Below are 14,013 nucleotides of genomic sequence, written 5' to 3' on the forward strand. Positions count from 1 at the left end.
TTAATTTTAATGAATTAATGAATATAATAGGAAAATAAAAAGAGAAAAATAAATAAAATAGAAGAAATAAAAAGAACAAGAGAAGACAAAGACAAAACATGGTTGATCATTCATCTTTTTGTTGTTCTATTAAATGTTGATTGTATATGCTTTATTTTAATATCTACTTATAGGAGTTGATGGTCGTTAAATAAAAATAGAGAGTATATTAAAGATGATTCTACAAAAAACTATTTCAAAAATATAAGAAAGAGGTGTTGACAGTTTAAGTACGTAAAAAAAATGAAAAGTAATGAATAAAAGAACTCAAGAAAAGAACAGTTAAAAAATGGAAGTATTAGGACTATTAATAAATAAAGAAATAATTGGATATAAAACATAAAATTAGAGAAGATAAATAAAGAAATTAAGAAAAAAGAAGATGAAAAAAATTCTTTAAAATTCTACTCCCTTCTACTTCTCAAAAAGAACTAAAAGAACTTAAATCAACTACAACAGTGAAGATGTTCATTGTTATATGTTTTATATATTTTTCAATTGTTAATGCTAAACTTATTTGTGGTGTTAAAAATACTAAAGGAGAGAGAGCTGAGTTTACTAGTTACGAATTAGATCAATGTTTTGAAAGTTCTAAAGAAGGTAATTATATTAAAGTTACTAAAATGTTTGGAGATTACAAATACATTACATATAATAAAAATGGATGTGCTGATGGTGATAATGTCTCATCAATCGTTTTAACTGACTGTAATGAATTTGATGAACCAAGTTATAATTTAGAAGTTAAATATGATTTAAGTGGTACAGAGTGCAAAAGAAAAGATACATTTGAGAAGAGTTATATTAATTTTGATATTTGTATGAATCAAGATGGATTTAAAAAGTATTCAGTTGAAGATGGTCAACTTGTTACTTATGAATATAAAAATGATAAATGTGAAGATAAAATTGATAATTCTAAAGTTATTATTGTTGAAGTTGACAAATGTATAAGTGATGATAGTAGTAAATCTTCAAAATATTATGACAATAGTGCTTATTCTTTCTTAACACTTTTTGTTGTCTACATTTTATTCCTCATATTCTAAATTGATTTTTGAATAAATTACTTCTGTTTTTTTTTGTATTTTTAATTATACTTTCAATAAAAATTAAAGTAATAATTCAATTAATGATAATAATGAACGTAATTCATTTTCTATTGAAGGACAAAGTAATTCGTTTGGAATAAGAGATCTTAATTGAATATAAAATATATATAATTCATCCAATGAATATGGTTTTGAATTTATTATAAAAGATGATTTTTTTAAACAATCAATAATAATATTTTGTTGAATTTCTAATGAAAACATATTAATAAAATAATTTAAAACTTTTAAACTTTGAATAATTTGATTGTTTTGAATTAATTGATAAATATACGATTTAATAGAATTTAATATTAATATTTGAATTTTAGATGATTGAGTTTTATAAACTTCTTTAATAATAGGTATTTGATTCATTTCAATAAATTGAATAATATTTTTAAAGAATTTCTTTTCAAGTACTTCGTTTGGAGTATCTAAAATAACTTCAATTTGAATAATTTCTTCAAAAGTAATTTCTCTTTTAATTATTTCATTAAATATTAATTTTATTTTATTTATTCCTTCTTCGCTCATCAATTCTTTATTTAAATTATAATAATCAATACACCATTTAACACTTTTTTCATTACTCATTTCTTTTAAGAATTGAATAAAAATAGTATCACATTGTTTTTGAATTATTTCTTTAATTAAATAATCTTTTATCATTAATAACCGTGAAAATAATTCAAAATATGGATTAACACTTGTTTTATTACTCTTTTTCCAAACAATAACATTTAATTGCATTTCTTCTAATGCTCTTTCAATAACTTTTTGAATTGAAAATTCAATAACATCTTTTCTTTCAAAATGACTTAAAACTTTCCATTTATAAATTCTTTCTACAAATCTAATACATTCTTCTTGGTCAATTATTCCCTCCATCCCTTCTCTTATTTCTTGAAATATTATTTTTCCTTTTTCATATAAATTTATTTCTTTATTTTTTCTTTCAATTTCTTCTTCATTAATTGCAGCTTGACTTGCTAATTTACTTATTTTTTGTTTACTTCTTTGTATGTCATCTTGAATATTTTGTTTTTTTTCATTTATTTTAATTTCAATGTCTTTCATTCTTTCTTCTAACATTATCATTTCTTCTATTTTTTCATTTGTTGCATCTTTTCCATAATGTTTTAATTTCATCTCAACATTTGTTTGTGGATTAATAAGATGTTCATTAATTCCACACCTTTCATTACTTTGATTAATTTCAATTGGTTGTTCAATTCCTTGTTCAAATTTTCCTGCTCCTTTTCCTTCACTCCATCCTAAAACTTTAAGCATTTCTTCTCCAATACCACCTACACTAATTGGAGATATTTCTGATTTACTAAGTGTGTCTGTTTTCTTTTTTTTAAGAGGAGGTTTAGTTACTTTTTTTTTTCTTTTAACAGGGTCGAAGTCATCTATACTAAATTGCATGAATTTAATATGATTATGTTAATTATTTTCTTTTCAAATTCTTTTTTTTTAAAGTAAAAATTAATAAAATAATAGTTAATAAGAATAGATAAATAAATTATAATTTCTTATGGAAAGACCATCACTTGGTTTCTTCTATTTAACAACAACCTCAAAAAACTAGGTTGGTCAGAAGACGTTGTGCATCTATCTCTTGTTTCTTTTAAAAGAATTGATTTATTCTTCAAATGTTTTTGAGTCAGATTAATGTAGTTTGATTTGGCGTTATTTCTACATTCAAGATTTAAAGCAAAGGCTTTAAAAGCATTATAGTCTTCAACAACACTTAGCTCTACAGTCATTTCTTTACTAACTTCATCTATTGGTTGGTTATCAAAACCACCCTTTAAAATAATATTTGCAATACTCTCTTTCCAAAACTTATCATCTTTTAGCATAAGGATATTAGAATGTAATAATTCAAATTTATCAGTTTTGTTTACTTTCATTAATGATATTGAATTAGTTATCATAGAATGTTGTAAAAATCCAAGCAATTCATCAAGAATTTTTCTTTGTGCATTGTTAAATATAGACACTTGCCATTGGTATTCAGTATGGATATTATCTATTTTATTAATAGTAGTGTTTAAGTGAGCTATGTCATGAATAATCTCAACACCTTCAATATGGTCTTTAATTAGTGCATTGTCAACAATATTCTTAATACTTTCTAATCGACTAACTTTACCATCAGCCCAAATATCAAATATTTTACACATACCAATAATAATAACTTGTTTATTATAACTCATAGTTGATAATACTCTTTTCATATATGCTTCTTTATCTTTTTTTGCTTCTATAATATCATTTTCATTACCACTCATTTCTATTTCATAAAATTTTTTATATTTTTCTTTAATTTGAGAATGAAATGTTATAGGAATAAATGGAGTGGGATGAAGTTTTAATAAAAGCAATAATAGTTGTGAATTAACAACTGGTTCAGAAGAGGTAATTCCTTCTTCAAGATAATACATTGCCTCTGTCCATCGTTTAGGTTGAACATTTAAATCAAAGAAATCCTTATTAAGTGTTAAATTATCAGAGGTAAATACTGAATTCATTAGCACTTCATATGGTTGTGGAATTGGATTTGATATTAATTTATCTGAATCAACTCCAAAACAATGTGTTTTAATTGAAGCAGTACAAAATGGTGCAATTTGATTTGATAATTTAATACAACCAGATAAAAGATTTTGACATTCAGGCACCATAACAATCATGGGATTTTCTTTTGAGTCAGTTGACTCTACTAACAAAATCATTGCTTTGTCTTTTATTGAATCATAATAAAGTTTAATTTTGTAATATCCTAGTGCAACAACAAATGTCTCTTTTGAAGAATAAAAGAATAAAAATCCTTCACATATTATCATTTTATAACTCCTTAGTTGAACGTTAACAAATGAACTGAAACATTCTACTTCATTCATATACACCACTTGTGATTTAATGCTTACTTCCAATTGGCTTAATGATGGTTGCATGAACCTACTTGGTATTAATACTAATTCTCCACCAGTTTTCATTAAATTCTTAGCAAATGGTGAAAGAAAATTAAATCTATCTTTATTTGAATTTCGATACAAAATAGCATATTTCTCTTCATAAAATTCATCCTCTTGAATATCTTCTATTCCATAAAATTGTTTAATGATAATAATATTTTGAATAACTGGCTGTGTAGCATCAAGACATAGAGTACTATAATGAATAGTATCTTTATGGTTATGGTATTCAAAACACCATACTTTTACTTGAGTTATATCTTTAACAAGGGAAAAAATAGTGTCTTCATTTCTTAAATCTTTTGTTGTTTGAAAGACTTTTCCTATTGTTTCTGAGATGTTAATAATTTGCCCATTAGGTTGTTTTGGATTAGGAGAGAGCATAAAAATTCCATCTGCATAATTAAACTTAAGAAAATCACCTACTAACATATTAGTATTACATGGTATAATTTGTGGATGAGTATAAACACAATTTGTATTATATTTTAATAAATGAATTTCATTATTAAAAACCATTGTTTTACGATGTTCTTTTTCTATTTGAATACTCAGTTGATACTCATTCTCCTCATTACAATTAATTTTAACCAAATGAGATTCAATCCATTCTTGCATTGCTTGGTTATGTCCAAATAAATAAGGATATTTTTGACATTGTACCCAATCAACTATATAATGTGCAAGTTGTCTACATTTTTCTACATTGATTAATACAAATCCTCCAGATTGAATAGATGGTTGTGCATTTTTATTAATTTCAACTATTTTTCTAAGATATGTATTAACATAAGGAATACATGCACCAGGTATCATATTCGAGTCATTCATTAATAATGAATCAATACTTCCATATGATTTAATTTGCCTAAAATTTTCTTTATCATTTTCATTAAGTTGCAAAAAGAGATGTTCTAATCTATAAATAGGGAATGAATCTAATGCAGTAGCAACTTCAACTAATCCATTCCAATTATTAAGGTCATTCATTCTAATTCCTACTTCAATAATCCTTTTTAATATTCCAAGTCTTTGATTTGGGGGAGCTAAAAGAATAAGTTGAACATACCAATGTTCCATCTTATTACGATGTTGTAAAAATTTGATTATATTAGAAGCTGTATTCTCTCTATTAGAATTATTCCATGAATATAACTCACTGATATGAATTTTCATAAAAAGGTCATATTCAATCAATGTAACTTGTTTAGCAAATACTATAGCAGGTATATTAAGGAAATTAAACTCAATTTCTTTCAATACCTGTTGGTCTTCTTCAGTAGTTGTTACTTTACTTTGAATTTGTTGAACATTAATATCTTCATTTTGTTTATTATTTTCTATTACCTCATTAACTTTGGTATATGGCTCTGTATTTAGAATAGAAGATTCATTGAGTTTAGATGTTTTTTTACCTATCAAGAAAGAAGTTTTTTTAGGAGATGATTTGAGATATGGAGAATTAGGACTAGAATTAATGAAATAAGAAGGAATAGAAACTCCATTATCAATATGTATTGAATCAGTCGACATTAAAGGATGAGAAACAAAATTTGTTTTAAAAAGGTTATCAGTAAATATCATTTGAGTTAATGTTACATCAGCAGTAGTAGGTGGTAAAATGATTTTTGTTTGAGTTTTTGTAAGTAATAATTCTAAATAATTAGCTGCATTAGAATCAATTGAACGATGTAATTGTATAATATTTTTAACTAAAGAAATAGTTTCTTTATCTGAAGTAGTCATTACTTTACTCATAAATTGAATCATATTATTAATAATAACATTTCTTTGATCATTGTGTTTTTGATATAATTCTAAAAAACGATTTAAAACCAAATTTTGATCTGCATAACATCGAAAAGTATAAATAAATGCTTCTCTTGTAGCAATATCAGAACATGGTTCACAAACAAATCCAATTAATGCATCAAGACTAGCATAAATAATTTTATTTCCATTAATAATAAACTCCCTCCTTCTTGTAGGAATTACTTGACTTTCACGAAAACGGTCTTTTCTTTTACAATTTATTGATGATTCTTCTTCCATTATTTTTAAATAGATCTTCAAATTAGTTTTATCGTGTTTTTCTTAAAAATGCTATTTGGTATATTTTATTTATAAAGTTCCCATCAAAAAGAAAAGAAATAATAAAATATAATAAAAATAACTATAAATTATAATAAAATAAATACATCACTTACAATAATCCAAAATGTTAGAAGAAGATAAATACATATGTCAAAATAATTAATCTAAATTACAAATAGATAATTTCATTTTACCAATATGACGAATTTGTGTAATTTGAGCATCAACAAGTGAACAAATATTATTATTTGTAAATAACTCTGATTTAAATCCTTTTCTATATAATAAACATAACTTCTTCATATTTGTGTTTAAAATATTTTGTAATTCTTCGTATTGTTGATATAATTCTGTTTTTAGTTCAACCTTTTCAGAAGCATTATTATCATATTTATTCTTTAATTTATAAAAACCTCTTCCAATTGATTTTTCTTTTCCACTCTCTATTTGGGGGCAATGGTTGAATGCATCAAGAATTGCTTTCTTCCAATTTTGTTGTTGAACTACCAAATGAATTTGCGTAGAGCCCAAAGCAATAATTATGAAAGAACAAACAGAGTTTTAATCTTCCTAATAAATGCCAATGATCTGTAATAAAATCATAAATATCTGTTTTTAATTGAAAATATTCATTTAGTGGTTTAAGACATCTAAGTGAAGAGAGTATAAGAACACATAATCGAGTAGTTTTAATTTTTGGGTTAGGAACGAGAAAATACTGTTGTTTTTTACAAATTGAACAATAACAAGTAAATTGTACATCATGGTTACTCATGGCAATTGTAAAATACTTTAAACTCAAGTTTTTTCTTATTAAAATCAATCTGATTTAATTATGAAACACCGAAAACTGAGAAAATTTTTGCGATTTTTCTTTTTCTTTTTCTTTCCTACTTTATTTTCTTCCTTTTCTATTAATTATCTTCTACATATATTTTCTCATTTTTTATCTTTTTTTCATCTTTTCTTATCATCTTTTCTTATCATCTTTTTATTTGTTTCTATTTCTTGTTTTTTGATTAAAACAAAAGAATCACATCTTATTTTCAGTATTTATCATGAAAAATAAATTTGATAGGACATAAATCTCATTCATCTATGAGTTAATGATGGTAATTATTTTTGGCTCATTCATCTTTTTCTCTTCAGTAATTTCTTTTTTTTTGGAATTTTTAGTAACAATTTTTATTTTTGTTATTCATATAACAATACTATTCTTTTTCTTTTCTTTCTTCATTTTGTTTTAATAGAATCTATTTTTAAGTAGATTCTTTATTCTCAATTATTGGTTCTAAAAATGAAAAATTAATTTGTAAAGAGTATTGACATAAAAAATTATTTCAGCTGTGATGTAAATATAATTTTATTCTTTATTACCATTACTTTTATTTGTTTTTCTGGTACTTTTTTTATTTGGATAAAGTATTATAAACTATTACAACGTAATAGAAAATGGTTATGAATAGTTTATGCTATGAACCATTTAAACATATATACTTTCAATATGTGTTCAATTTCAATATTATATAATAAATGTCTTATATAAAAGACAAGAGACTATTGGATATTTAGATTAATACAAAAAGTTATTAAAGAACTGTTTTCGTTTCAAAATATGTTATTTTATTGATTTAGTGCTGGTTGTAATAACTACTTTCTGATATTTCTAAACAAAAAAGTTATATATTTTTAAATTTAATTAAAAATAAGATGAGAAATGTTGACTATGTTTGTTAATTAAATCACTTGTTTTAATTGTATTTAAAAATACAAAAAAAGAATATATATACCAACAGTTATTCTTTTATTTAAAAATAACTTTTTCATTAAAATTAGTTATTTTTCTTAAAAGTAATAGTTATTCTTTTAACTCATATTTCTTTCTGTGAATCTAAAATAATACGAATCAATGAGACAAATCTATTTTTTTCAATTATTCTTGATTACTAAAATGTTAAACAATACTTTTTTTAATTTTCAACATTGTTTAATAAAAATTAATAGTAACATTGGTTAATCATGATAAGTATTTTTATAATAAAATATAACGAACTAAGATATTTTCTAAAGAGACATACTTTTTTAGTCTCAGTTATTATTCTTTTAAAACATAAATTTTATTTTACTATTCAAAAACCAATTGAAATCAATTAACTTTTAATAATGAGACACTAATTGTTATCAAATTGGTATTATTATCAATACAGCTTATTTTCTGATTCAAAAATAAAAAAAAATCAATGATATTTATATCTTTTTAGTAGTTTTCCTCTTTAAAGAAAAGTTTATTTAGTTCAGGTGATATTTTTTGGAATGAAAGAAAATAATATAAGCTGGATTTGAATACAAACACTTGGAATAATTTTCTCGTAACTATTAAAATATAACAACTAACTAGAACACCTATGAAATAACAGAATAATTTTTAAATCATTTTTATATTAACATTAGAAAAAATTAAAAAACGAACTTGAAAAAAAGAAGAAGAAAAAGAACTAAAAAAACTGTTAATTAATCAAACACATAATGGCATTTTTAAGAATTCAAACAACAAATAAAATAGTGTTAATGTGTTCTACATTGCTTATGGCATTTGGTATAACAATTATTGTTATTGGAGTTGGAATGGGATTATATCTTGATAAATTATTTGAATTATTTAGTATTTTACCTTCATACTCATTCTCGATTTATTTATACGCTGGAAGTGCATTATTTTTATTGTCAATATCTGCATTTATTCATGCAGTAGCAAAATATAATAAACCAGTATTAATTATTGTTTGTTTTAACAATTATTAAGTTAATTATAAGAAATAAAATAATGATAAATAGTTGTTATGTGCTTGTATTTTTGTTGCTTTAATTGAATTATGGACATTAAGTACTGCTTATCAAAATATGCTTCATACTCCAAAATGTATGGAAAATCTTTATGACTCAACTACAAAAGGTATTCGACGTGAAATTAATTTAAAATTTGCATGTTGTGGATGGAAATCATATAATGCTAATAGTTGTTCATTTACTTCAACAGATAGAAAAGTTGCATGTTATGATGAAATGATCTATCCAATTAATGTGAATTATGTTATGATGATAGTTTTAATTACTCTTGCTACACTATTCCTTCTTCTTTTCATTGTAGTGTTATTCTTCCAACTCTTTACATTCCCTGCTTTCCCACCAGCAAAAAAAGATAAAAATACAGAACCATTAATGGAATAATTCACTCTTTTTGTTTTGATTAAATTGGATTATAAAATGAAAAAGGAATATTAAAAGAACCACTCACCCTTCTTTTTTGTTTTTATAAGAAAAAAGTTCTTTTAATTGAAAAAGAATAAAAATAATTCAAATACTACAAGAAAAAACTTAAAATATTATAATCTCTTAAATTCTTGTTCTTTCTTATTATGGAATTTACTAAACAAATTAATTTAAAACTAGAACGTAGAGACGCTATTCAAATAATTCCTTGGAAAAATATCACTTCTATTACAATAAGTACAACTTCTAAAGAAGAGTATGAAGAAGAAATTAAAAAGTTAACTTTAGACTTACATAACTCTACTGTATTTATTAATGCACAAACTTCAAGACTATTTGATGCAGTAAATAAAATCGCTCAGTTAGAAAATGCTACAACACAAGCAGAAAAATTTGCAAAAGAGAGTAAAGAACAATTAGATTTATATATTGAAAAATCAAAAGAAGAAGATAATAAAACTCAACAATTAGAAAAACAAATTGATTACTTAAAAAATGAATTAGGATTTTCAAGAACTCAGTTAGGTGAAATGAATGAAAAGTTTAAACAAGTTAATTATGAAAATCATAGGTTACTTGATATAATAGAAGACCTTAGAAAACAATTAGAAAGAAATTCTAATTCAAATTATATTCAAGTATCCCCTTTACCTGCACATTCAACTCTTGAAGAACCTGAAAAACATCCATCTCCTGTTCATAATGAAGTTAATATAACTCCATCAAATAATAAATCATCAACTCAATCAAAACCTAAAATATTACAAAAAGGTATTTCTTCTGATGTACTTAATAATAAAGAACATTCAAAAAAATCTACTGGAGCTTCTGAAACAAAAACTAGTATTGCAAATTTGGTTTGTCATGTCCCTTCTATTGCTGTTAGAAATATAAATGGTCATACCGGAGACATTACTGCTATTGCATTCAATGGGTCAGGACAAATATATGCTACTGGAAGTGAAGATAGAACAGTAAGAATTTGGGACTCAACTACTTCTGTTTGTAAAACTTTCTTAAGAGGAATGTCTCAATCAGTAACTTCAATAGATTTTAGTGAAATAAATGATTTATTATTAGTAACATCCAATGATGCAGCAGTCAGAATATTTGATCTTAATAGATATTCCGCTAGATATACATTAACTGGACATTCAAATAGAATTACTGGTGGAAAATTTGTTGATGCAGAAACTATTGTTACTGGATCAACTGATAGAACATTAAGATGGTGGGATATGTCACATAGTAGGTGTAAATTAAGTTGTCCAACTGGAAGTGCTGTTAGTGGATTAACGTTAATGAGAAATCAAGCAGTAACAAGCCATATAGATGGATCAATTAGATTCTGGGATAATAGACAAAAAGATCCTGTAGGAGTAGTTAATGTATTTGATGGTATTGCATGCAGTGATGTTGTATTTGTTGATGGTGCTGCTGAATATCTATTAACCAATGGTAAAGACAATACAATATGGATGGTAGATCCTTTTATGATGAGAGTAGTTCAAAAATATTTTAATGATGATTATATTAATCCTGGAAGTAGAATAGGTGTTTCAGCAGACAAATCTTACATGACAGTAGGTTCTGTTGATGGTGCTGTTTATGTATGGAATTTAACTACAAGTAAATTTGCATGTTGTGTTTATCCTGAAGTTAATGTACAACAAGGAGGATCATATCAAAGTTGTTATTGTTCCTGTTGGAATCCATTATCTTCACAAATAATAAGTGGTTATGGAAGGAATGTTATAGTTTGGGATGATTAATACAAAATCTATTTATTTTAAGTATTTTTGTTTTAATATCTATTGGTTTTGTTCTTTTTTAACTCTTGAAAAATAGATTTGAATTACAACAAGTCTAATAGTCTATAAATTAATATTATTCTTCATTTATATTTATTGTGTTATAAATGTTTATTTAGAATAAATGAGATTATATCTTCTAAAAAGCATTTTATTTTAATAAAAAGGTATTTAACTGATATAATTTTTTAAAGAATAAATTTCATGTAAGAATATAGAATATAATAATGATATTTCTTCTTTTACAACAAACCAACAAATTAAATAAATATATTTACATCATATAGATAAAAAAACAATTTTTATAATTAATTTTTTCATATTAATAAAAAAATAAGAGTATCAAAGTCACATTAACTTAAAGAGTCTTATTCTTAAATTGTTTATTATTATATATAATAAAGAGTTATTATCTATTTAGATGTGTATTTAAAAAGTATTATAACCATTAAATTAACAAAGAAATTAATTATAAATTCATTAATTCTAAAGAAAAATATAATTCTATTTATTTAAAACAATAGTCATTGAAAGTTGTTTGTCATAACAAGTAATTTCAATTATCAAAAACAATATAATTAAAGTTCTTTTTTGATTTGGTCCTTTTTATGGGTTTTAGATTTTATTTTCTTTTCTTTAGACAATAATAATCGGAGTGCATCTTCGTTTTTAGTAAGTGAAACTAATCCTTCTAATGAGTCTATATCAATTCCAAATAAACCACTCCAATCTGTTGTCTGGAAAAACTTTGCTATTTCTGGGTCTTCTGTATACTTCCTCAATTGATTTAATGCAATAACAAATTCTTCATTTTTAAATGGATTTTCTTTTAACTCTTTTAATTGAAGGTTTTTTGCTTCTTTAATATTGTCCAATCTTTGACTTTTTAATTCTTCTGCTTTTAACCTTCTAACTTTTTCTTCTTCATCATCTTCAATATATTGTTGCCATTTACTTTTGTCTATTGGAGGTAATGGCTGAAATGCTACTGAACTATGATATTGTATATATTTAATAAGAGAGTTTTGATCAGGAAATTGTTTAAATTCTTGTTCTGTTGGATTTTGTTGAGTATTATCATTCATTTTATAGAATAAATATGTAGGTATGTCATCAAATACAATATCAACCGGAGCATCATCAGTTTCAATATTAAATAAATACATTTCCAAAGTACTTTTTTCTAGAATAGGAGCAATTCTTTTATATACAACTGTAAATTCTCTATTTACAAAGTTCTTTGATAAGATAGAATTATCAATTAAAATTATAAAATAATCTTTTGTTGGGTCTAACCCTTTATTCCATTCTTCTCCTGTTAGAAAAGGAATTTCTCCTTGTTTAGAATGGTTGGAACTCTTAATGTCAGGTTGTAACTCATTTGCAAGAAATTGTTGTAATGTTAATTCAAGAATATCAAATTGAGTTTGGTTAAGAGGATATGATGTTCTACCATTTTTATGAAGAATAGTAATAGTTTTTGTATGATTTTGATGATAAAATTCCATTGTTTCTTTATCATCTGTATGAATAAAAACTAATTCTCCTCTATATTCTCTAGATAAAGAAACATAATATGACTTTATTTGTTCAGTAATATTCTTATCAAAATACCATACAATTGGGTATTTCTTTGGAATTTCAAATAATAATTCAATAAGTTGTTTTGAACCATCATAAAATAAAGGAATTCCCATAGCAGAAACCCATTCAATAAGTCCAAATTCATTATTAATTACTTTTGTTTTATTAGAATCAAGATAAGGATATTCTATAATTTCTGAGGTATTGTCATATGCTTTATTATTATAATAAATAAGTTGCTCTGTTTTATTTTTTAATAAACTACTACTAGTTTTATCAACTAAGAAAAATCCTAATTCAGAATATTGTTGAAATACATCAGCTATATCATTATACTCATTTATTAAGTGTTTTGGTGTTGAGTTAGAAGTGAACAAAACTAAATATGTAATCTTCTTTTGACGTTCTAACAAAGGAAGATCTTCTTCATTTATTATATGAACAACAGGTTGAATTCCTCTTTGAATAAATTCTTCTAAACTATCAAATTCATCTTCATCAAATGTTCTATCTCTTAAATGAGCTCTATGAAAAAGAATAGTTGGAAATTCTTCAATAGAATAATCAAATACTAAATCATATATACTATCCCTATCCACAACAACAAATTTAATTTGTCTATATTTCTCACCAACTTTATTAAGTGTTTTGATAATAGGAATACACTCTTGAATGGTAAGATGACAAAATAATGCAACAACATATTGCTGATCATCATTAAAAAGTTGTCTAAATTCAGTGCTATTCACTAATGAAATAAATTTAAATTTTTTAATACCTAATTCTTTTGATTCTTTAGGTATACCATTCTTTTTAGTTGCTTCAACACTAAAAGAAAAGAAAATGAAGAAAATGTAGAACAACATCATGATATAAAACACTGGAAAAAAATAGTTAGTTGTTAATTAATATTTACTTTTAAAATTTTTTATTTGGTGAAGTTTTTATTTAAAAAATAATATGAACTAAATAACAATAATTAATAAACACAGAATGAAAGAAAGAGAAAGAGAACAATAGAGGAATGAAAATGATAAATAAATATAAATGATAAAATAATATTTAAATATCTATAATTTATTAGAATGACTTACTATTTAACTTTTATTGTTATTTTTACTTCTTTTTTGTTTTGTG

General features: G+C 24.1%; 7 protein-coding genes across 7 annotated transcripts; 3 read left to right on the forward strand and 4 right to left on the reverse strand.

Moving 5' to 3' along the window:
- Positions 1-503: 503 nt before the first annotated feature.
- ENU1_021170 (hypothetical protein) lies at positions 504-1,088 on the forward strand (the record flags this gene model as incomplete). Its single annotated transcript, XM_008856998.1, has 1 exon — positions 504-1,088. The coding sequence occupies one exon, from the start codon at positions 504-506 to the stop codon at positions 1,086-1,088; it is 585 nt and encodes a 194-aa protein (XP_008855220.1).
- A 63-nt stretch (positions 1,089-1,151) lies between these two features.
- Positions 1,152-2,561, reverse strand: ENU1_021180 (G-patch domain containing protein; the record flags this gene model as incomplete). Its single annotated transcript, XM_008856999.1, has 1 exon — positions 1,152-2,561. One exon carries the CDS (start codon positions 2,559-2,561, stop codon positions 1,152-1,154), a length of 1,410 nt encoding a protein of 469 aa, XP_008855221.1.
- A 107-nt stretch (positions 2,562-2,668) lies between these two features.
- On the reverse strand, positions 2,669-6,169 carry ENU1_021190 (Ras guanine nucleotide exchange factor, putative; the record flags this gene model as incomplete). Its single annotated transcript, XM_008857000.1, has 1 exon — positions 2,669-6,169. The coding sequence occupies one exon, from the start codon at positions 6,167-6,169 to the stop codon at positions 2,669-2,671; it is 3,501 nt and encodes a 1,166-aa protein (XP_008855222.1).
- A 201-nt stretch (positions 6,170-6,370) lies between these two features.
- On the reverse strand, positions 6,371-6,986 carry ENU1_021200 (hypothetical protein; the record flags this gene model as incomplete). Its single annotated transcript, XM_008857001.1, has 2 exons — positions 6,371-6,626; positions 6,763-6,986. The coding sequence occupies 2 exons, from the start codon at positions 6,984-6,986 to the stop codon at positions 6,371-6,373; spliced, it is 480 nt and encodes a 159-aa protein (XP_008855223.1).
- A 1,751-nt stretch (positions 6,987-8,737) lies between these two features.
- Positions 8,738-9,439, forward strand: ENU1_021210 (tetraspanin family protein; the record flags this gene model as incomplete). The annotated part of the gene is made up of 2 exons (XM_008857002.1): positions 8,738-8,992; positions 9,047-9,439. 2 exons carry the CDS (start codon positions 8,738-8,740, stop codon positions 9,437-9,439), a joined length of 648 nt encoding a protein of 215 aa, XP_008855224.1.
- A 188-nt stretch (positions 9,440-9,627) lies between these two features.
- Positions 9,628-11,253, forward strand: ENU1_021220 (WD domain, G-beta repeat-containing protein; the record flags this gene model as incomplete). Its single annotated transcript, XM_008857003.1, has 1 exon — positions 9,628-11,253. The coding sequence occupies one exon, from the start codon at positions 9,628-9,630 to the stop codon at positions 11,251-11,253; it is 1,626 nt and encodes a 541-aa protein (XP_008855225.1).
- Positions 11,254-11,870: 617 nt separating this feature from the next.
- On the reverse strand, positions 11,871-13,745 carry ENU1_021230 (thioredoxin, putative; the record flags this gene model as incomplete). The annotated part of the gene is made up of 1 exon (XM_008857004.1): positions 11,871-13,745. The coding sequence occupies one exon, from the start codon at positions 13,743-13,745 to the stop codon at positions 11,871-11,873; it is 1,875 nt and encodes a 624-aa protein (XP_008855226.1).
- Positions 13,746-14,013: the final 268 nt, after the last annotated feature.

This window comes from Entamoeba nuttalli (genome assembly GCF_000257125.1).
Source record: "Entamoeba nuttalli P19 unplaced genomic scaffold asmbl_2369, whole genome shotgun sequence".
Classification (NCBI taxonomy): Eukaryota; Evosea; order Mastigamoebida; family Endamoebidae; genus Entamoeba; species Entamoeba nuttalli.